General features: G+C 36.4%; 1 protein-coding gene across 1 annotated transcript in view; it reads right to left on the bottom strand.

The window, feature by feature from the left end:
• Spata6 (spermatogenesis associated 6) overlaps positions 1-25,588 on the bottom strand; it is a 99,056-nt gene that overhangs the window by 46,141 nt on the left and 27,327 nt on the right. Inside the window, exons 2-7 of the mRNA XM_051188469.1 lie at positions 23,829-23,966; positions 22,617-22,665; positions 12,743-12,784; positions 11,630-11,754; positions 5,911-5,991; positions 1,692-1,985 (exon numbers count right to left, since the gene is read on the bottom strand). Of these exons, the coding sequence (XP_051044426.1) occupies positions 1,692-1,985; positions 5,911-5,991; positions 11,630-11,754; positions 12,743-12,784; positions 22,617-22,665; positions 23,829-23,966 (729 nt within the window). The remainder of the gene's footprint in view (positions 1-1,691; positions 1,986-5,910; positions 5,992-11,629; positions 11,755-12,742; positions 12,785-22,616; positions 22,666-23,828; positions 23,967-25,588) is intronic.

Raw genomic sequence — 25,588 nt, 5'->3', positions numbered from 1 at the left:
CTGTCTTGGAACTTGCTATGTAGACCGCAAGCTTTATACTCAGAGAGCCACTTGCCTCTGCCTCTCCAGTATTAGGATTAGATATGTGTACCACCTCACCCAGCCCTTGATATCTCAACAGCATTGCTGCATAGACAAAATCTAGATAATCACAATACTAGTTAACATGCCAACATGGGTGGGGATATTTTCACAAGGCCCTAATCATGCTATTAGATGAGCTGAGAGGAAGAATCATTTTTCTCCAGAGACAAGCTCCCCAATAGGTAATATAATCCAAATGCCAGCCCTAACCATGTACACATATGAGTAGCACTAATGAATCTGTGTGCGTGTGTGTATATGTACACACACACACAAACACACACATATATAGATATATATCAATGATATTTATGGAAGAAATTATGGATTTGGAGGACATGGAAGAGGAGGAGGGAAGAAGTGTATATGATGTAACTACAGTATTAACATATGAAATACTTTAAAATGTAACAGAAAATAGATTTTATTAAAAAATAAAAACATTTGCAAAGTTTATATTTTCAATCACTGACATGAAAAGTATTAATAAGCACTTAAAGAGCAGTTGTTTCCCCAACATGTATGTGTTTAACTCCCATGATCCTTCTTAGCATTTATATGCAGGGCATTTTAATTAAGAAGCAATTGATAATTCCTTCAAACTAGCAGATAGTATAATATTCCTTTACAATTTAATTTGTAATTATGGATAGATAGTATTAAAGTCAAAGGCATTCTTAAATTTCCAGCAGTAATTCAAACTATTGTCTTAATAATGTTCAACAGGACCAAACTTATGATCAAATTAGATAAGAATATCACTGCCACAAGATGGTGGCATATACCTTTAATCCCAGCAATCAGGAGGCAGAGGCAGGTGGATCTATGTGAGTCTGAGGCCAGCCTGGTCTACAGAGTGAGTTCCAGGACTGCCAGGGCAGTCACACAGAGAAACCCTGCCTCAAAAACAAATAAAAAGAATATCATTAGTAAATATTACCATATGGATGCATCAATTACACTGTAATGTTTAAATAAAAAAAATGTAGTTGAATTTATTTTGAAAGGATAAAGGCAAAACATAAAAATGGAATGAAACGTTGCTTAACTTCCATCATAACATAAGGCTGTGAATAAAAGAATAGAGCTACTCTACCCTTAATCCAAATGCCCTTCCTATGCATGCCCATCAAACAAGGCTGGCTTCAAAGATTCAGGATCCAAAGCTTTCCCAAAAGACTTGCTTTCAAAGGAACATCTACTTACACAATCGTACTTTAAAGGTCTGGAATGGGTTCCTATTTATAGGAAATTTTTTTTTCTCTCTTTTAAAATCCTACTGTGGCACTTTAGCATCAATGTCAATTACAACCAAGTTCAATTGTAGAGTTATAACACTGTCCATTGTGTAAGGTGAGAGGAAATGGGAACTCTGAAGTCTTGATATGGCATCATAGTGGAGTTTGATCTCAGCATTAAAGGTGTCAAGGGGGAAATAAAAGCATGTTCTTTAGTTTTAAGTTAATTTTCTACTTTTAGCTGCTGGATAAGAGTTCAAGAAAGAAAATTATTCATATGAGTTGCTTATTAAAATGTGTTTCAACATAATGTTTTAGCAGCCAGGTACATTTGACAAGTTTTAAATGGAAATGCTTATGAGAACATACATGTCTAATCACAAACGGAGGCTTGTCTGTTTCCTTTTTGAATTCATAGGGTCCCAGGTTTAAATGGGCCAGCCGCCGCCGGGTGTCTTCCGAGAGCTCACACATCCGTCTCTTTGTGTAGGGAGAAGGAGAGTGTGACTTTGAAGATATCGTTGGCTGTTCGTAGTTCTTGGTGTTGATGCAGTATTTATTCCTCTCAGGGGACTTGGACTTTTTCTTCTGTGATCTTGATGTTCTGCATTGCAGTCTGCCGTGGGGTTTTTCTACTGGAGCTGAGTGGTAAGTAAATTTATCCTAAACATAAAAAACAAACAGTCATGTGGGCAAAAGGGACTTTTTGATACTGTATAGAAAGGAAAGAACTTTTAAGAGTGACTCAAGGCACACAAAAGCTATCAAAGTCAACTGGATCTATCATCATCCCTACTGACCCAGGAGAAATCAAATCCATAGTCTCCTAATTAATAAAATTTATTTTATCAAACTTCCTTAAATCTAATATGGGCTTAATGAAAATTAAAGGCCAATCAACGTTTAATCACTTGTAAAACTCAAAGAAATAAACTTATTTTCAAAGTAAGTCAAAAACTTATCTTTCAGTAAACTAAAACAATAATGCAAGCAACTTTTATTGCTTATATTTACATATTCAAGTAATGGGCTACAAAGTTTAAGAGAACTACACTTAATTTTAAATAGCCTGTGTCTAATACAGCGTGATCACATGTGTTTGTGATCCTGGGTAGGACACGAAGGCAGTTTAAGACTGGACAACAAAGGACCCTTATCTAAAATTACACTTGTTTATCTAGTAGTGAAGAAAAATGGATCTTATCCATGCTATAATTATGTAATGTAAGTACAACATAAGACTCTAAAGCATTTGACAGATATTTTACTCGTGTTTTATTGAATTATGTAAGATATATTGGAGTGTAAGATCCAAGTAATAATTTGACAATTCAATGACAGATAAAAATACCATTTTATTCCTGGCCCTATATTTTTTATAAAACTAAAATTAATAAAAGATAATAAACTTTAATAACTAGTACTTCTATCTTCTTATAAATTTGGTATCCATCTAGAATTTTTAAACATGAATCTGAGCTGGGCTCAGAAGCATATAACTACATATTTATCTACATGGGTAAATGAGGCAAGATGTCTTCTGGAGCCCCAGAGTTTTAAGTCAGGCTGGGCACCATAAGTGAGGCCCTGTCTAAAAGAAAATTCAGTAAAAATGATAACAAATCTGAGAGCTCAAACTTTGCTGCCAATCAGGTAATCCTTCATTCTGCTACACTCTGCCTTACAAATGCCTTAATAGTTTGAAAGTTGATAACGTATTTCTTCTCTAGAGTCATAAGTTAGGGAAAAAAAAAACCTGAAAGATCTTTATCTTCCTGACATCAATCCCTTAGAAAACCACCAATCCAAATTTCTTCTCCACTTTCCACTTTCTCCACCCACTTATTCTATGAACTAAGTGCTTAAAATACAAATAAGAATCAAAATAAAAGCCAGTGTGTTCACGTCAGTGGTAGAAATGAAAAATAATCATGTTTCTAATGAGAACAACCTTACATCAAGTCATGTTTCTCTCCTGTGCTTCTTGGTATGCTCCAGGACCTTCTCCCACGCAGTTCAGTGTCGCCAGTGGGTAAGTCAGCCTCTCCTCTCCCCCCTATCCATCTCTATGACATCATAATGACTCTCATATGAAGACATTCTAGAACCACAAGGGCTCTCTGAGGTTTCCTACACCATTCAAGATGTACACCTGACACCTAGAATAAGAGTCCCTGAGGGGACTCAGTTTTAATTACCACTATCAATCACATCTTGACCTTCCCTCTATACAGATCCACTGTATCTACAGGATCTCTTACACACACACACACACACACACACACACACACACACACACACACACACACAGAGAGAGAGAGAGAGAGAGAGAGAATCTCCTTTCCTCAACCTATTTTTTCGACTCTGAATCTGTTATTAACCCTCACATCATATGAGTCCCTGGACTTCTATCTCCTCATGCTTTATACATTGTGGGTTTCCATGGACAGCTAAACTAAAGTGATGCTTAAGTTCCTTTTTACATGCCCACCTCTGATTATACCAGATCTTAATGTACCAACCCCTCCTTCTTTCCTCAGTAATGTTTGAATGGTGTATATTTCTTGAGTTGTAAACTTCATGGAATCCATTACAGGTGCATGATGTCCAAGCATGTCTATTCCTTAACGTCCCCTAGTTTTGCCTACTAAAACTTAAAATATTAGTTGTGTGTACTCTTGCCAAAATTACTGCCATAATTTCATTTCCTACATCTACACCATGGTAGTTTCTGCCCTGGGAGTAAGCTAAGATTGACTTAAACCAACCAATCTAGTCAAAAGGAATCATCCTTTAGCCCCTGGAACTGAGAAGCACTTTTGAATTTAAACCATTAGGGGCAATTGCTACACAGCAAAACCTAAGGGATACTGCACCTTGGCAATGTTTAACAACATACTAAAATGTCTGTCAATATTTAACTGTGAAACAATAAATTATACTCTAAAACAAGTAAAAAGTATTAGTAGAAGAGAAAGATATGTTGTCTCTTGGAAATTCACATCAATACCCTTAATTTTTTAATCCATTAAATTGTTGACAAATATAGAACATACATAATTTGAAAATAGTACTTTTCTCCTCCTTTGCTTCCTCCTTTCCATCTGTCTCTCATCCCTTCCTCTTCACTTTTCTTTCTCTTCCCTCCCTTCCCCCTATCTCCTTCCAGCCTTGGCAGGGAATTGAACTCAGGACCTCATGCAGGGTAGGAAAAGTGCCCTATTGAATCACAAAAAAATACATCTACAGCCCTAAAGCATAGTTTTAAATTCTAACAACCTACTCTCATACATCCCTTTTTGGTAAATATCAAATGACAACTCCAAACAAGTGGAAGGAAAAGAGCAGTATTTCTCAGAAACCTTTAGACCCTGTGTGCATTAAGAGCAATAATCTTAACTGAATGGAGGGCCTTACATGTACAAGGGCTCTTGCATTGAGATTTACACTTAACATGCTTAGGCTTTTGTGTGTGAATTAAAAAATGAAAATGGTTTTTATATCCATTCATTAAGTATACATCAGAAAGAAACTGAATGCTGGGCAAAACATTTTTAACAATTTAGAAATACACTCACAAAGTAACTGAGAAACCAGTCAGTAAGTTTCCCTACACATAGTAATCATGGCTGGTTACCAAGATCTGTGTCTAAGTGATAAATAGCTACAGGCTGATTTTGGAACCCTAAATATCTTGCTAACAAAATAACACTTCTCCAAATACTCTGGGAACTTATTGTAACTTTCTTAGCTTTGGTCACAGTTATTGTCTTCAGGAAATTAAGTTTAACTATAATAGAGGAAACTACTACTCTACTCTTTCCAATACTGACCCAGTACTGCTCCTATTGAGTCCTCTGAGATGTTACCAGACCTTCATCATAACATGGCTGCCATGAAACTGCATATGGGTGATGCCATCATGGCTGAGATAATTATGGGCAAAGTCTTTTGGGCATCAGAAGATTGCCCTATGTCCCAATAAGAATTAGAATCTGAGGAACAATAGGTGCAGACACTTATTAAAGGAAATATGCACAAACGTGAGTTATTAAGGCTGGAATCACTGCACTGAGCAATAGTTCTCAAGGAATTAGACACATTCAAGAAGTCACACTCAATGAACATGAGAATTTGGCCACGTTTGCTTAAAGATACCTTTGACCTCTCTGCACTCTACTGTAATGTCTGTAAAATATATGGAAATCTCCAGCTGAGTTTTCTTTGTCAATTTCTGATCTCAACCTCTTTCTGATATTTTAACTATTGCTTGTATTAAAAATTCCATAATGTAAAATAGATAATCAAGCAAACAAATCGTGATGCCCTCTGCCATGGGGCCAAGCTTGGCTTTCTCCTGTTTACTATGATTCAATCTAACAGTAACCCTAACCCTAACCCTAACCCTAACCCTAAACCTAAACCTAAACCTAAACCTAAACCTAAACCTAAACCTAAACCTAATCCTTTACTTAAGTCAAAGACTGTCAAGGATGGTGAGAAGAAATGTAGCAAAAACAAGGATAACGCCCACCACACATGGATCCTCATGAACCACATGACTATTAAACAGTTTAACCATTTTAACCTGAGTGCGGCACTTCCTTGAGCTTATCAGACATTCCGTGATCACTGAAGTTGTAGAAAATTCCAGCTTTGGAGCAATTCCCTGCAAGATTGAAAAAAAATGGTATTGTTACATATTAAAAAGATACAGTTGGTGGTTAGAATATGATCTAAAATAACAAATGCTTTTTAAGAATCAGCAATTCATTTGTTAGTTTGATCTTTTATTATTATGAAGAACACAGTAATGATAAATGTTACTAATTAACAGTTTCATTGCTAATGATTTGGTTTGGAACAACTATATTACTTTTATGGAATAATTTTAAAATTGTTTTCATTTTCAAGTGTCTGTCAAAGTGTTTGAAGTTTTTAAATTATAACACATTAGTCATAAATATGTGAATGTATTTAATTTATTTCAACTGTCTTTATACTTACAATTTAATTATACAATCAAAAATAATTATTAGCTCTGTTTAGCTATTACAAAAATTCTATATACATCAAAACACCTTGTATATTTTAAATATATATTTAACTGTCCATTAAATTTTTATCTTATTATATTTTAATACATTTTAATTAAAATAGAATTCTATTACCTTTACTATTCCATTTAATCACACTTGTTCATTCTACACCACTACACTCTATTAATTTTTAATGGAATAATTTGGATGCTTCATTTGAAAATATCATAACTCCCAGTCAGTCTTTCAATATTTAGACAGAGGAGCTCTCTGAAATTGTTCTATAGCCTTTTTCTTATAATATGCTTTCTATTCTGGTATAGATATTTATCTGGGTTCCATTTCTACCAATATTTCAATAATCAGTTTTGAGATAAGTGAAGAAAAGGAGACAAGGCAAGGTGACAGTTAAAAAGCACCCATGGAAACATACGGAAGACCATGGCATACATACACCAACTATTAACCATGTTGGCTAATCCTTGGGTGGCTTCTCCCCAATGCAATAAAAGTCAGACACCGACCATGTCCTCTGTAAACCCTGTCTGCAACCAACTAAGTTCAGAATTTAAAACATATTTGTTGCAAAGGGTAAATCTGGGCTGCCCAAGAATCAATATCAATGATATCTACTATACCCATTTATTAGATATCTACTATACGCATATATTTCTCAAGAACTTGGTAAGTGGAGTCCATATTAAAGACTTGGAACTTGGCTCTTTTTCAATGGAAAAGTATTAAATATGTATGTGCAGTTTTCCTTGTGACTATAAATTGCATTCCTCTCATGTGCAAAATACACTAATGCTCCCAAAAGAAAAAGGAAGGAAGAAGCCTTAACTTTTTACAACCTTACAAACTCAGTTTAAAATTCAGTGTTGGCATGTAAGATCATCATATAGGTAAGGTTCTTTGGTTACAGCTAAGTATTGCTTCTAGAATATACTTCTAAGAACTAAGGAGACAAATTATCTATAAGGCAACACCCACTGTACACATGTTCAGCAAGCACAGGGAAGTTTATACATATTATTGTTCAAATGGGGACAAAATGGCAATAAGAACCTCTGATGCCTAGCAATCCCAGAATCCAGAAAAGAGTATCAAAGAATTTCTGGAAATACAGTCATGTGTCACCTATCATGAGGAACTTTGACTGAAAATGTAACTTTGCAGAATCCATTATCATGTATACTTCCAGAAACTAGAATAGTATACCCTGTTATGTAACTAAATATATGCCATAGCTACCACTGTATGTATAGTTCAACTTCAATCAAAATGTTAAGATGTAAAAGACTCTACCATCATTAACTAGCCTGTGGCTTTTCACTCCAAACTTCCCTGAGTATTGCTCACCACACTTGAGTTAATATAGTATTTTTACCAGACTTTTGAAGTCTAGTTTGTAAAAGGACTATCCATACACATAGAGAGATTTGTCTTAGGGAATTAATTCATACAACTGTGGGAGATAACAAGAAATGTAAAGGGCACCTTAATAAGGTGGAAACTAATGAATAAATTGACACCCTACTTTGAGCATGAAAGCCTATAGGATAAGCTGGAATATTAAAATCAGGTAGGATTTCTATTGCTTCCATGAGACATAATTTTTCCCTCCTAAGAAAACCTCAGTGTTTGATGTTGTAAACTCCAGTTTGATGAAATAAAGGCCATTTGCATCATTGAGTAGTAATCTTTATTTGAAAGTTAGTTGTTTATAAATCTTCATCAAATCATCAAATTGCTTTCAAGTAATATCTAGATCACTGCATGGGCTCTAGAGTCTAGCCAAATTGACCAAAACACACCATCTCAAAAGTGAGTTTCCCACAGAGACAGGTGACATGAACAAGGAAGAGCTCATGGACCCTGACTGATAGCTGGGAAACCAGCATAAACTGACCTAGACCCCCTGAACGTAGGTCTCAGTTACAATGCCTGGGACCTCTCACAGTGAAACCAGGATGTATCCCTGACACACAAAAGGACTTCGGAAGCACATTCCCCATGGAGGGATACTCCCTTAGCTTAGAGACATGATGGAAGGCCTATGCTCTGCCCCAAATGACTTAACAGATTTTGATGATCCCTCCTGGAAGGCCTCACCTTCCCTAGGGAGTGGATGGAGAATGGGATGGAAGGGGGTGGCTGGAGGGGAAGATGGGGGGATGGAAGGGAGAGGGAACTAGGATCAATATGTAAAATAAGAAAACAATAAATAATAATAATACTTCGACAAAAGAAAAAGTGGTTTCTCCATTAAGCCTATGGCAAGAAGTAATTCATTCACTGAGTCCAATCAAGAGGCATCTGTTAAATACTACTTCATAAAATACTGAGTCAGACTATAGTTCAAATATGAGAATGTTGTGGAGCTCAGAGTCTAAAGAGAAAATATCCACCACCATTACGAAGGAAACCACAGTTAAAACATATGATCAGGGGCTGGGGAGATGGCTCAGAGGTTAAGAGCACTGACTGCTCTTCCAGAGATCCTGAGTTCTGTCCCCAGCAACCACATGTGGCTCACCTTCTGGATTGGACACCTTCTGGCCTGCATTCATACATGAAGGCAGAACACTGTATATATGATAAAAAAATAAATCTTTTTTTCTAGATGTGGATTCCTTCCAGACTAATGTGGTTTGATCACGCCAGACCGCCTGAAACAGAGTACAAGCTGATCCTACATTCAAAACAGCTGGACAAAACAGACCTACAGACTACAGCTAGGATATCTGAATCTTCTTCGAATCCCCCAAGACAGCGCCCCTTACCAGCAGGAAGTAGTTTGGAAAGAACGACGCCCAAATTCCCAAATGTTGTGTATAAATGTTTGTTTTCATTTCATTGGACTTTGTTATATAAAATTAAATTTAAAAAATCTTTTCTTTCTAAAAAAAAAAAGATTGGTTTTAATTTTAAAAAAAGTATGATCAACTCAATGATAAATCAATCCACCCATGAATCCTAGCTTGCTGCAGATCACTGTGCTTTGTCCAAGCTTATTAATCCAATCCACAAAAGTTGCATGGTTTAATTCCAGATAATGGTTAGAATCCTTGTCAGCAACAGTGGGACTCACAGGAAGTAGCTCAGAATCACAAAAATTCTGAAGACAAGTCATTGATGCTTACCAGGACCACAAACCACCGACTAGAGCATTTACTTTTACTAATATGTAAATACAACTACTGATATGGCTAGACTTATACCCCAGTTTTGATGTTCAGTTTACACTCTGTTCCATGTCTTCTCTGATTTTCAGTTCTTCATAGAAGCCATACTTGGTTGCCCCTCTGCTGACTTTGAAATAAATTCATAGCTTCAACTAGTTTCCCTGGGCTTCTTTTTATCTCTCACTGACCCCCCTGTAAATGCCTTTCAAAATAAGACAGGAAAGAGAGGGCTTCTCTCAGTCTCCTTCTTGTTCTTTTATTTCTGGGTCTCCCTGCCAACCTCCTAGACATTGACCTAAGTCAGACGTCAATGGGCTTTGCACAGCTGTAAGGTTTCTCCATCCGCTACCATCAGGATCCACTATGTTTAGCTGGCAGAGCCAAACCATTCTCCTCACTTATCAACCTCTTGGCACCAAATCTCCTGCTCTTTGTGCCCAGTGTCAACTGATAAAGATATCTGTCACTGAGAAGTAGGACATGGAATATCCCAGCAAAGGATCCCCAAATTCCTGCTATATTACCTAAAACTTGAGTTAATTTTCAAGCATAAAAATGTCATCTTGCTGTACTTATTAGTCAGTATTCACTGACCAGTGTTGACTATGATAACCTTGTCTAGTTCCACACTTGCTTAATATAAATAGAAGATCTGTCAAACTCTTCACATGCCTGTTATTGGAAGTCCTTATTTTTATATATCTCTGCCTCAATAATCACCTTCCAAATACAAGCAAAAGAAACTCAAGTGATGAAAGAAAATTCCTGTCAACAGTTGACTTTCTATTTCTGTCTTCATATGACAAAGCAAGTAAAATTACCTTAAAGAGAACACTAAATATGATATTTTTGATTTATGAGAATTTGCATAATACTCTTTGAGTACAGTTATAGTATAAAAGCTAACACCATAAAAAAATATTCCAGAGAAGAAAGGCTTTCATTTGCTAGAGTCAACTTTTACACTTTTAATAAACTGAATTTGCTTTTTCTTTGGACACAGCTTATAAACCTAGACACTGAGGAAAATCTATTTAGTTCACTATATTAACTCATATGACACTCACTTTATTTATATTAGGATTCCATAAAATTAGTTTAAAAACTGTTTGCCAAATAATTTTAAACTAAACTACTTTTATGTCTCTGGAAACAAAGTGACCATCTCTGAGTTCTGAGAAGCAAGCTGCGTTTCAGGAATAAAGATAATTTCAGGTCAGAGGAGTTTCAGGAAATGATGGGGGAATAATTTGGCTGGAGGCAGCATCAGGTCTAATGATGTTTAATGACACAATTATTGCCACTTAGAAGGAAAGGCCCTCTTAATGTAGCATTTACCCTTAGGTATATAGTCTATGAACACTTTATAATCTATCCAACATTTATAGAAGCTGCAAGTTCCAGTCATTTCTATTTTTTACCACTGTTAAGAGCACTGTAAGAAAACATCTTAGCCTGTAGTGTAGCTCAGTGGTACACTGATGACTAACACGAAGATGGCACAAGGTCCCATCTCTAGCACCAAGAATAAAAGCAACATTAAGAGGGTGCTTGGTATCCCAGTAAGAATATAGTGAAGACACATACATAGATGATAATATGCTAGAAAAATTTTGGCCTTTATTAAATAATTTTGAATTTTGATTGTCCCAGCTTACTACACAGTAGCATACTCAAGTTCTCAATTTATAATATTTAATATTTATTAATATTTTACAATAAATTATATATGTCTAAAAAGTCATGTTTTAAATTGGGGTTTTTCCTACATGTTGAGACTGGTTATTGCTCAAATGTTTGTTGAACAGACACAGAGGAATGAGGATGGGTAGCATAGAGGAGAAACAAGCTGCAAGTTGTGAAGAATGTCAGTCAATATGTGTGTTAGTTTTGATAATAAATGCCTTAATTTTTGCTAAATTGCTTTTATTCCATTCAGGATACTTAACACAATTATACAAAAGAAGTTTGGAAACAAATTTTGAGTTAGTTCTACACATTCAAGCTACTGAGGCCTACATGCTACTTCTTACCCATGACCCTGCATCAAGAACTGACTTGGAAAACCACAATCACTTACTCTTAATCCAGAAATCCGCCTCATGGTAACCTGACGGTTTGAATCATGGTGTCCAGAAATTTGGTTTGGACCCGGGAACATGAAATCTCTTGTATTTTCATCATAGGTAGACAGTGTTTCTCCAACTATAAGAAAGATATCCTATGATTCAAATTATAACAAAACATTCTATTTAGAGACAAAATCATCAAGTATACTATATATATATTGCCTGATGCCTTATTGTATATCTGCTTGAAGGCAGTGTTTATCTTCTATAAAAGGAAAATTAAAATAAGAATACATCAAATACTTAACACTTTTTTCCAGTTTCAGAAATTAAGTAATTTTCTGTCTCATACCTTGAAGAATAGTGGTACATGCACACTCAGTGAGAACCTATGAACTCTTAGAAAAAGGAGTTCTTTAAACCATGAAGTTGCATTAAATTTATATATCCAAAGCTTACTACTATCTCTAGCAACTTCCTGTCTTCTGTCTTTTCTGTCTGCCCTCATGTGGTATAAAACTGAACATTATAAATGTGGCTAGTGAATTAAGTATGTGTGTAATACTGAAATTGTTTAGACTACTTGTATTTACTAAAATATAGGTATCTGTTGCATAAAATATTTAACTAAGATTTCTTTCATAGTAATAGAAATCAGTGTCAACACTAAAACTAGTCTCTATATTTTAACAGGTAACCTCTCCTCAGGAACCCATGTTTATGCTCGCTGTAAGGAAGGAAGGCTACCACCCTCTTCATTCCCAATAATAGTCAACACACACACACACACACACACACACACACACACAATTCTGTTTAATTAATTAATATATGTAACTTTATTTTTAAAATGGCAAAAATAAAAAATTCAATGTATATTACTGCCAAAAATATTCTAAAATTATAAAAATGTTATCATCCACTTTCAATTATTTTACCATTTAATTTCAGAATGAGGCATTCAATTGGCATTCATGTAAACTTTTCTGTGTTTGTTGTTTTGGCATATGCATAAAGAATCAATGGACTAAAAAATAAGATTGCTGTTATTTGGCAAGAAGAGGGGAGAATATTTAGAAATATTTCATTGAAATGAGTTGCCTTATCAATAAGTAATACAATACCTGGTGGAACTAGCTGTATCAACTCGAACACTGCTGTGTCATCTGAAAGTTTGAAGGAAAATCTCCTTAAGTCAAAAATTCAATGATAATGCTCTAATCTACTTCTGAGAACTTATTACAAAGGCATAATCGTTCCCTTCATTCTTTAACTTCTGATATTTTCCATGAATGGAAGTCTCATTCAGCCTTCCATCCATGTATTCCATCTATGAAGAAATGTTACATTCTCCATTTATGTCATAACTTGGGGCTCGAATTAGAAAATATGCCACCTTTTCTTATACCCTTCTTCTTTGTTTGCCAAGATACATCCTGCAGGATGGATCAGTGTGTATGGGCATTTACTGCCATGACTGAGGACCTGAGTTTGATCCCTGGAGCCCACGTAATGGAAGCAGTGAGCAACTGCCCTAAATACAGCTCTGAATTCCACATATTCCATAATACAAGAACAAGTGCCCCCCACACAATAAATAAATGTTAAAATTAAAATCTAAAGTAATCACTGAATAGACAACATACTTGTTTATCTCTTAGTAAACTGTACATAGTTTTATAAATATGTAATATCTATTTCATAATTTGAGTGATAACAAGTTATATATTATAAAATACCTTCTAAAACATTTTTGAAAAAAGAAACAAAAAATAAATGATCTCTATCCTCTGATAACCCATTAAAAAGGATAACTGCTTTTGTCCTTTAACTTCTGCTATTTTCCACAGAGTTGCATTCTACCCTCCATACGCATATTCCACCAATGAAAAAAAATCTAAATTCTCCACTTAAGTCACAGTGGGGAGCTATGATAAATATAAATATGGTTCTTCTTCTTATACCTCCATGTTTATTTACTCATTCATCTACTTGAGGCAGGGCTTCACCGTGTACCCTGGGTTGGCCTAGAATACATTATCTTTATGCCTTCGTTGCTTGAGCACTGAAACTGCAGATGTGCTCTCATAACCAGTAAGACGTGAATTTTTCCTAAGAGCCTTAAATTCCATAAAGGGGATAAATATTAAATGAAATAAAAATCATCAGTGAATATGTAATTATACTCCACAAGTACAATGAAGGCATTGGAGAGTGTCAGGAGATACTGAAATAAAAACACCTAAATGAATATGTAATTATAATCCACAAGTACAATGAAAGACTTAGAGAGTGTCATTAGATCCGGTAATAAAAGTATCTAAGCTGTTCATGAGGGCAGTAAAAGCTCTAAGTGGTCTTTAGCACCCATATATAGCAAGAATTAAGTGATGTAAACTGGAAATTGGGAAGTGATAGGAATAGAGTTTCATAAAGGAACAGAATATGTAAAGGCTCAAAATATAGCAGAACAAGACAGTCTAGGAGAAAATAATCCAAGAACAAGGCTCCTTCTAAAATCAACTGAAATAAATAATAAATGCTAACACCTAAGCATTAAACTGTGTAAAACAGAAACTTGGTATACAAAAGAAATCCAGAGAGATGGATCTGGCTTTATGGAATGTTTTGTCATCCTTGTGTCTGAAAAATCTGACAGGCAGATAAGAGGCAAGAAATTAACTGTGATTTTTGATAGACTCATGACATGAACCTTAGAATACATAGCCAAATGGAGAAAATAAAATACTCAACTACATCTCCATGGAGAACATGGCCTTTGGTAGTCAGAGAGTGGGCTGCTGGATGAGGATCAAGTCAATGGCCTGATAACCTGACTGATAGGTGGTTCATAGTTTTCTGTGGTGGTTTACATGAGAATGCTTCCCACCACCCCCAAGGTTTATATATTTGAGGATTAAAAGGTATGGCCTTATTGGAACAGGTGTATGACTGAGGTTGGGTGTTGAGATTTCAAAAGCCCATGCTATTACAGTTAGCTCTCTGCCTCTTGCTTATTATCTCAACATGTAAGCTCTCAGCTCCCACTCCAGGGCCTGTCTGTCTTTCTGCCAGCTGTCATATTCCCTTCTATAATAGCCATAGACTCCCTCTCTGAAATTATAATAAGCCCCCAATTTATAAGTTGCCTTGGTCATGGTATCTCTTCACAGAAACAAAATAGTCACTAAGAAAAAAATCTAAAAGTAAAGGATGAACTAAAATATAGCCAATTTTGAAATAGCTCAAATCCAGCCTGAATTAAGATAATTCAAGTAATTATTTCTACATTTTTATAGTATTTGGCATTCAAACTAAACCAATGGAGTAAAAAGAAAAATAGATAATTGAGATTTTAAAACTAAGAAAACAAATTAGAAGACCCAGAAACTAAGTCTTCAACATACTAAGAAGGTGTCATTTATGCCACCAATGACAGGGATTTAACATCATTTAAGACACAGCCTTAAAATTGCTGTAGGACTTATAGTCTGGCAGAACAGAAGTGGCTCAGAAGGATTTGGACTAGCCTAAAAACTGGAGATGAGCAACCCTTCTAGTATACCTCAGGAAGGTCACCTCTTAGGACAAAGGTGGGTGGATGTGAAGATCACAACAGAGCAGAAATACATAAGCAGAGGCCACTGTGGGAGCTTCAGAGGCAGGAGTTTTGAGTTGTATCTTGGGATCCTCGCTGTGAACATTGGAGAAAAGTTCTCTCTCACTCCCAGGGGAAAGGAAGCATTTGGAAGTATGCCAGAGCATTCAATTCTTTGTAACAAGGCCTTCTCTTGGGGAAATTGTTTTTTTTCCTGTGTTCTATCTGCCAGATCCTTAAAAAAAATCCTAGTTGATCTACTAAAAGTCCCAATTGTAGTCAATTCCAGGCTTCTACCAGGAGTAGATTAAATACTCAACTACAGCACCACCTTTTCTTGTCCATAGGAGAAAGGAGATATTCAGCTATCCAGCCATCCTGTCCAAGGAAGACATGGGGCCTAGAAACACTGGTAGAGTTCACATGGGCTCATCAAAGTGTAGCTCCACTCACAGAAGACAGAAGACTCTCTCGTCAGACCTTACAAACACATTAAAGTAGATAGCTACCAAAGTTCTTTCCTCAGTACACCATGTTTGGCTTTCAACAAAGAGCATGGCAAACTAAACAGTAAAGAACAAGAGTGCAGTGTGGAGACCCTGGTCACACAAATGAGGACACGAAGTGACAGAATCAAAAGCCCCCCACCCAAAAAAAAGCAAGCTATGAGATGAAGCTATAAAGAACTCGCTGAGCATGTACAAGATCCTATATTTAATTCCCATTTCCAAAAATACTTGACAAATTTTAAGAACTATAAAATTCTAATAGAACATTAGAAGAAATAAAAGAAACCCTGATCTTTACAAGGGACAGGATGGATTAGTAGGGTTACTGAGACAAATAGAAACATGAAGACAATTTCCTAAAGGCAACAATTGCTAAAAGATAAACAAATGGGAGGAGTGAGATTATTATATTACAAATTCCCCAATTTTGTGAATTACATTGATATAAACACCCAAGCAGCTCAATGAACTAGAAGGTGAGGATGTAAAATGTTATAACTGATATGGAAATGAGTATAGTGATTCCTCCAAAAAATGTTAAAGAAAATAGAATACAGTTATTCTCTGCATGTAAAAATACACTAAGCAGAACTAAAAGTACTCATATTCACACATCCATGTTCATAGAAACATGATTCCCAATATTGAAAAGGTAGAAACAACCCAAGAACCCATCAATGGAGAAAGAGGCAAATGTCTTATTAACATATAATGGACTGTTACTCATCCTTAAGAGAGAGAAACTTCTGACATTCTGTGATATGAACCTTGGCGATATCCCATATGGAATAAACCAGTCCCCTCCCCACAAAAAAAGACAAATACCAATTTGCACTGATAAAATATTTTTTTCCATGATCATAGAAACAAAGTAGAATGGGCATGGAAGGGGAATAAGGTTACTGTTTCATACTTCAGTTTTGAAAGATAAATTAGGAAGTTAGGGAATGCAGGCTAGTGGTTGTCACACAAAATTATAAATGCATTTAATACAACTAAATTGTACAATTAAGATGATTAATGTGGCAAATTTTATGTTATGTACATTTTTCTACAATTATAATGCTTTGGGGAGAAAGATATTAAATTATTAAAGGAAAGCTTTTTATAGAAGTGATCGGTTGGAAGCCAACAGTAAGTTAATGTAAACATATCTCCTGGAACATGCAGAACAATTAGTTTCATTTATGGCTGCCCTTTATTGTATAACTATAAACTGTGTTCCTCCTTCCTCTGTAAAAATTCTCATTTACACTGTTATTGTAAGTGTGAGTTACACATTAAATGTACTAAAATACCCCAGAAATTCTGGTCATGTGCAATAAAAACCTGAAGTAAGTACATCAGGCAGAAGTGGCAGACACAAACCACCATGATAATTTACTCTAAATGCCCACCTCTAGGATCTACACTTTTAGAATGTGCCTGTGAACTTAAAATACAAAACCTGTGTCCCACAAACTCTCCTGGGGATTTACACAGTGACACTCCCATTCACAGCCTTCAAAGGATTTATTCTCAACCCTTAAATCCTCATCTGAAATCACTTTCCAGATCCCAGACATCAGGTGAGCCTTAGTTCCTATAAACCAAGAAGTACCATTTCTAGTCAGTGTGCTACTTTTCTCTATAGGCAACTAACTACTCAATGGGGGAAGCTAGTAATCTACTGAAGTGTAAATATAAATCCTGTCTCCTCTTTGTCAATGTTGGGGGACTAAAACAGATCATCTATTTTAACCTCTCAAACACAAAATATTCTTCTGAAGAAAGAATCACAGCACCAGACAGGTTAATAGGATAGTTACAGGGTCATAAGGTAGTGAGAAGGAGGGCTGCTATAGTTATTATATTTAATATGTTGGTTATCAAATACCTAGTATGTTTTGAATAAGAGATATTCACTAGAATCACAGAGAGAGTAAATGAGGAAAAGTTACTATCATTTTATTAGAGAAGAATTATATACTAGTCCTAAGGAGCAACTGACCAGTTTTTTTGTTTATATGGTAGTGTTTTTTACATTCTTTGCTTTGGCATTATTATTAACAAATTTTTGTGTTAGCTTTTTGTTACTGTAACACGAGTGAAGCACCTAACTTATAAAGATATAAAGAGAAAGACTTTATTTGAGTTTTTATTCTAGAGGTTCCAGCCCATGATCAGCAGCCTCATCATCTTAAACATCTGTAGAAGGAAATGCAGAGCAAAAACAATGGTCTCCTGAGCTGAGAAGGCCATATCCCTAATGACCTAAAGACTTGCAGTGAGTCTGTTCTTCTAAACTTCACATACCTTCCTATAATGCTACACTGGAAATTGAGCCCTTAACACAGACCTTGGAGGCACTTGGTGTTTTAAGAGTGCAAACTATTCAATAACCTGTCACTCTTAAAATATTATAGTATAGAAGAATTGGCTCCAATTTAGGGTTGCTATGCTGTGATAAAATGCCATGGCCAAATCAACTTGATGAGGAAAGGGTTTATTTGGCTTATACTTCCACATCACTGTTCATCACTGAAGGAAGTCAGGGCAAGAATTCAAGCAGGGCAAAAACTGGAGGCAGGAGGTGATGCCTAGGCCATGGAGAGGTGCTGCTTACTGGCTTGCTTCCCATGGCTTGCTCAATATCCTTTCTTATAGAACCCAAGGCCACCAACCCAGTGGTGGGCCCAGCCCCACCCACAGTGGGCTGGGCCTTCTCCCATCCATCAGTAATTAAGAAAATTCCTGACAGGCTTGCCTATAGCCAGATCTTATTGAGGCATCTGCAGTGACCTAGCTTGTGTTGAGATGACATAAGGTCACAGAGCAAAGACTTTAGTACTGACAAGTGTAGGGGCTCCTTATACAGGTTAGGAAATACGGCCTGTCTGATTACAACGACAAATTGAGGAATGACCAGAAACTAGTGAAAATGAAATTTCGGGTGGTGCAGTTGCCTTAGTCATGTGTCTGTGTGCTTGTGCCTGTATGGCCATGGGCCTGTGTGTCTGTGTGTCTGTGTGTAGAAATGAGTCTGTATATTTCAGAAAGAAAAGATCATGAGTAAATGGCTAGAAAGAATTTAAAAACAAAACTGCCTTCTAAACATTTATGCTTATGTCTGGATGAGTGCCACTCTCAACTTTGGTCAAAGATCATTGTACATTGGGTGAAGGTAACCACAGGAATGTCTTGCTGCTCCAAATGATGAGAATTAAGAGCTAAGTTAGACCATAATCAACCTGCTTTCTCCCTCAGCAGTCCACCTAGCAACTTCTATCACTATGAAAGTTAGCTGGCAGGAAAGATTGCTGTTCAGTTCCAGCTTGATTTCTCCATATCTTATAATGAGGGTATGTGGTATCTTCAGCAACAGGGTCTCATAAACCAATTCTGGATAACCCAGACAAATGCCAAGGGCCTGTGTTGTTTGGTGGACCCTTAGGGCCTTCCTGACCAATAGCTCATAGAGACACCCCACACCAGGAATTTTTGTTTAAGACCTGTGACTTTCAGGGTCCAGGATATCTTCCTCATAATCATTCATATCCATGCATCTATTCATTATCTATCTATCTATCTATCCATCCATCTGTTCATCTCTTCTCCTCCCTCTGATCCCCCTCTTTTCACCCCTCCCCCGTCTCTGGCTAACAAAAGTAGCTGGTTTCCATGCGGATTTTCTCATATATCCTTCTCCTCTCTCAAGTTTTTCATTTCTCGCTACTCCATGCAGTGTTCTACCCCGAGTGTTTTCCTTCTCTGTTTTCATATCACCTGTGTTTGCTGCTATCCCCTCTTCCTTATGGTGTTTTCCATCCCAGTGGCCCTTTTCTAATTTTGTGTCTTTTTCAGAGAAAAAAAAAAGTACCAACTTCAAAGTAAAAGGCAGCACAATTGTTATGGGGTGGGAGGTAATCAATTGCTCTCTGACTGACATGAAGCCCATTCCACAAGAAGGAAATCATGCATGTAATGCAAACCTACTCAAAACTCCATAGCTGATGGGAGCTTAAGTACTAGGGTGAATGCTAACCTGTCATGGAGCCAAGCTGCATTCTAAGTGTCCATGTTTGTACCCACAGATGAAGGCTACTTCTCAGCCTTACACGGAGAGGCTTCTCTTTGTAATGAATGTCATTCACAGTTCTGTGAATATGTTTTTGTTGACTGTTCAACTTGCCCTTTAAAGAGACAAACTCCACCTACTCCCACTAACTCCCACTGTTGCTCTAAAGAGGCAGGTTTTGCCTTTCTTTCTCTTTTTCACCTTCTCTCTTCTCTCTCTCTTTCTCTCTTTCTCCATTCCCTGACTCTCTTCCCTTCCACCAATAAAACTTTCCATGTAATTTTTGTCTACATGGCCTGTTTGTGCCTTACCTGCCTTGGTTTGGACTTGCCCTCCAAGGTCCAATTTCCCACTGTATTATAACACCCAACCTTTGTTCTTATTCTCTTCCATTAGAGATCTTTGTGGTTCTTAGAAATGTAAAGTATATATAGGCTAATTCAACAGCAAATTATACCCCTCTTCATATTTTGACTATGTCTTACAACATGAGGTAAAACATGGAATTCGGGCCATTTACAACGTTATTGTTTAAAATTACAGTAAGTGTAACAACTGCAATTTTCTTAACATTAATAAAGCCAAGACTTACACAGTCTAGCTCCAAAGTTTCTATTAAAGCTGGAGTGAGCAAGACAGTAATATTCACTGAAGGATAAATATGTAGATGAATGGAACAGACAAAAGGAAACTTCACATCACTCAGCTGGTTTTTAAGTGAGATACAAAAGACAACTGATGAAGGAAAAGATCATCTCATAACCAGTGGTGCAACTGGATATTCAACCATAGAAAGAAAAGGAGGTTGTGGGGAAGAGTGGCTCTACTCTGACTTTATCATACTGTATCTAAAATTAACTCAGAATATACCATAGCTCTAAAACACAGAACTAAACTACTAATTTCAATAGTACAGGGAAAAATTTGGTGTGACTGTGGGCTGACCAAAATTCCATAGACACAATAAAAACATAAACCATAAAAGAAAACACAGATAAAATCAACTTATTTCCTCAAAAGATATCATTGTGATAATATAAAAAACTGATAGACTAGAAAAAATATTTACAAATATTTACACATTTTTCACTTGATATAGGGCATACACTTGGAATATTAAAACTTAAAACTCATATAATTTAGTATGAAGGCAAACAACACAATTCAAAAACAGGCAAAATACTTAAATAACTATTTGTAAGAAAAATATGAATGCTAATAAACACAAATAATGATGTTCAAAATCATTAGTGTTGATATGCAAATTTGAAATACAATGGGATATGTTTATACACCCACCAAAATAGCTACATACCAAAGACCAATAATATGAAGTCTTGGGGACAACATGGCAAAGCAAACCTTTGTAAATTCAAAGGAGTATAACATGGTATAATGGCTTTTAAAAACATGTTCATTGCATATTCAAATTTTAAGCATATACTTAGCCTACAAACTAGCTAATGCTAATAAAGTCATTATCATTACTCATAGTAGCCAATCAGTTCAAATACTTATTATAAAGAAGTACTATTTGGCAATCAAAAGGAATGAATGTCTTGTATATGGTAAAATATGAATGTGTCTCAAAAACATTCTAAATTATTAAGCTAGAGAATGAAAAAATGAGGCAATGTAAGTCTGTAGAGAGAAATAGATGAGCTGTTCCTGGAAAGTAAAGGGAGACAATGGGTTTGTTGCAAGATATTTGAGCAAACTGTGTAAAGATGTACCACTGTTTTACACTGCATGACTAAGAGACCTGGTTGTTTAATAAAGAGCTGAATGGCCAATAGCTATGCAGGAGAGAAAGGGCAGGATTCCGGGAAGAGAAGGGAACTCTGAGAAGAAGACAGGTGAGAGACATGGAGGGAGGCAAAGATACATTATGGAGGATAGAAATGAACCATATGGCAGAATGTAGACCAATAGAGGCAGATTAGTTTAAGGTATAAGAGCTGGTTGGGAAGAAGCCTAAGCTAAAGGCCAAGCTTTCATAATTAATAATAAGTCTCCATGTCATTATTTAGAGGCTGGTAGGTCAAGGAAGTTGAATAAATATATCTCAGGGAATGTTTGAGGGTGACAGAAATATACTAAACTGGATACTGGTGATGTCTCACACTTGCATAAGCATCCTGAAAACTGCTTAACTACAAGGGATGAATTCCATGATGTATAAGTTTTGTTGAAGCTATTTAATAAGAAAGAATAAAAAGACATTGTAAACGCTTGCCCTGCCTCTTCTTTTATATATAATTTTTAATTTTAAATTTGAAACAAACTTGTTTTACATGTCGATCCCAGTTCCTGAACCCTCCCATCCTATTTTTAGGCATAAATGTCAGCCTTCCATCTCATAACCAGAGCCTGGATAGATCCTTCCCAAGTGTCTAGCATGGCTGGCTGTGCAGCTTTTTCCAACTAAGCTGTGCATAGCTATTTTCAGTCAGGCTACTCTGAGCTTCTTTGAGGCTCTTGAATTTTTTTTATCCCTACAATTTAGTTTTGTTTGCATGAAACTATCAGAACACTCCATACCTTCTTGACCAAAAATATGCAAGTAATTCTTAATTTGTCATAGGTCACAACAGGAAGAGGAAAAAGTCTCGTTTATCCTCAGCAAAAAAGATAAATGCTTTTTCTATTTTCAGGTTTACTTAAAACAATTTAATTATGAATGTATCTAAGTTCAACATTTTTTAAATCTACTAGAACTTTTAAACATCTACTTAACCTCAAATCAAATACCATATGTAGTGAGATAGATAACCATAACCATGATACTTCCTAAAATGTTTTTCAAATCAGTAATTTAAAAAATTAAAACTTACACTCTAGCTGTGCAACCACATCTCCAGGGTCTACTGCTTCGGGGAACACCTACAGGGAGAGGGCACAGGCACAGCAGAGGGTAGAATGGGAAGAGAAACCAAATAAGACATAAGTAAGACTGTTTTCCCGTTCCCAGTCCCAAAGTGTCTTTCCCTTCCCAACCAAAGAAAAATCTTGGTTTGTTTGGGGGGGGATTTGTTGGTTTGGTTTAGTTTGGTTTGGTTATTAAGAAGATTCATTACATAGCCCAGTTTGATCTTAATCTCTCAAAACATCTTCCAAAGCCCCTCAAATCCTGGGGTTACAGAAATAAATTATGCCAACCCTCCAAACAAATCTTCAGCAATTCTCTCAGCTTCCCATCATTTCACAAGTACACTTCATACCTGGATGTGCCTCCCTCTCCAGTATCACTCACTAGAATTCTTACCTGTGCTTCTTGGAATGAATTTATCAACCCTCCTAGTATCCCACCTCAGCAAGTTAACTCCTCACAAGAAAGATTTGTGTTTGTTAGCGCTCTACTTAGCATTCTCTCTCCAAGTAACTCAGTTTCATTCAAGCTTTGTTTAAATATTATTGCTTTCTTTGACATTTTTTTAAACATATATATTTCTCTCCTAATCTCTCATCCTTCCTTTATTTATTAAGCACCAGGAAGAGATAGTTTTGCCTTGTTATTATGTGTCATCAGTACCTAGGACAATGCCTATAGTGGGCTATTTTATTTTTGAGGAAAGCAAAGAGGAGGGGGAGGAGAAGAAATGAGGGAGAGAGGGGAGACTAGAAGAAAGGGTAAGTCTTGGAGGAAGGGGATATGGTTTGTAATTATTACCAATAGCAGCACTTCTAAGGAAAATGAAGAGAGAGAATTGGTGAAAAAGAAAAGCATAAGACATTCCTAGGTAAAAACTCAACATAGGCTTACCTATTTGTGCTTTAGTTTGTACAGAAATTTTTATTCAGCATTCAAGGTGCCATGCTTTGTATGAAACCCACTAAGCTGTTTTAGAAACAGGCTATGTCACATCAAGAAAAGGCAATTGATTCAATGACTAATAAGAGGAATATTTTCACAAATCTAAACATGTTACAACTTTCATTTTTAATCAAACCAAACCACATAGTCTGAAATAATACTGTATGTTGCAGGATTTTATTCAAAACCACTTATTTTTGTTTGTTAATACTTGCCTGATTTTTAAGCTCACCTTTTCAAACACCATTCTGGCATTGAAGACCAGTGGGAAAGTGGCTGGGACACATTGTGTCTTCTTGTATTGGCCAAACACACAGATACTTAGATAGATGTCCTCCTTGTCTTTTAGCACCACTCCTGGACAAGTTACCTGAAAGCAATTAGATAAGTGGCTACAACTGCATTGGAATTCAAATGAACTATCCCACTAACATGGCGTTGAACAGTCAGTTCCCAGCAGTAGGACAGTTTTCAGCTGCTCACACAGTTCCCTGAGATGCCTTTATATTGCCTTCCCTCTTAGAAACCTATTTGGCTATTTGTACCACATTTAAAACTCTATATACTGACTTTTGGTACATGACCTAATATTTTAGTAATTTTAAGCAGTTAGCCTTTGGTTCTCATTTTCTGCGGAATGCTAACATAAAGTTATTTAACATTACTTAATCATAAAGGAGTAACATTCAGGAAAAATAAAGCATTATACTCAAGGACAGAAATAAAACCGCAGAAGAGCATTGCTCTATATCCCATCATCCTGAAGATATTTCTATTGGCCAGACACACAGATATTAAGGTAGATGCTCATTCATTCATTCATTCTCTCATCAGAAGTGAAAGGGTAAACTTTCAAGGCCCAAAAACTCATTTTCAAACCTTTCTAAGTATATTTTAAATATTAAATAACATTTAACTATCCTCATTGTCTTGGTTATTTTATATTGCTGTGATACCACACCGTGAATAAGGCAACTAATAGAAACAAGAAGCGTTTATTAAGGGCTTGGAGCTTCAGAGGGTTAGAGTCCATGAGCATCATGGTGGAGGCACGGCACTGGCTCGGGAGCTCTCAGCTCCCATCTTCATCTACAAGCACAAGTCAGAGAAAACTAATTGGGAGCAATTCCAGCTTTTGAAACCTCAAATCCCAGCCCCTTTATACACCTCTTCTAACAATGTCACATCTTTAATCCTCCAGAAACAGTTGCACTAACTTGAGACCACGCTTTCAAATGCACAAGTCAATGGGAACCCTTGACAGAATGTATATAGGAAAAACATCGAGTTTCTAAACACCACAGAGCAGTCTCTTCAGTCCCTGACACATTACAGTATCATTGTTCAGCCACATCATTAATGGGATATTAAGCTTGCTTAAGATTTATATCCAACATAATAATATAATGCAATACTCTACCCACTAACAATATACTCAAACCGCAAGTTTTATTAATCCCAATATTTTAGACACTGATGTAGGAGGATCATAAGTTTAAGGATAGCCTGGGCTACATAATGAGATTCTGTCTCAAGAAAAAAAGAATATTTAAACATTAGTTTCTGTTTTTAACGTTTTTATTTTATTTATTTTACATATCGATCCCAGTTACCTCTTTTCCCCTCCCTTCCTCCCTCCCTCTTTCCCTCTCTCCCTCCCCACATGCAACTTGACCACCCTCCCTTCCCATCGACCCTTCAACATGTAGGGTGATACCTTCCAGGAGGGGTCATTTAAATCTGTCAAGTCATTTGAAGTAGGGACTAGGACTTATCTCCTGTCTTTAGGTTAAGGCAGTATAACTCCATGGGGGATGTGTCTGCAAGGTCCTTTTGTGCACCAGGAATACATCCTGGTTTCACTGTCTGTGGTCCTTTAGACTGCTCAGGCCTTCTAGCTGAGACCCAAGTTCAGAGGGTCTGAGTCAGTCCCATGCTGGATTCCCAGCTATCAGTCTGGGGGGCTGTTAGCTCCTCCTTGTTCAGGTTGGC

This window comes from Phodopus roborovskii, unplaced genomic scaffold, assembly GCF_943737965.1.
Source record: "Phodopus roborovskii unplaced genomic scaffold, PHOROB, whole genome shotgun sequence".
NCBI classification, from domain to species: Eukaryota; Metazoa; Chordata; class Mammalia; order Rodentia; family Cricetidae; genus Phodopus; species Phodopus roborovskii.
The sequence above is the reverse complement of the archived record's forward strand: the minus strand, read 5'-3'. Positions and strand labels throughout refer to the sequence as shown.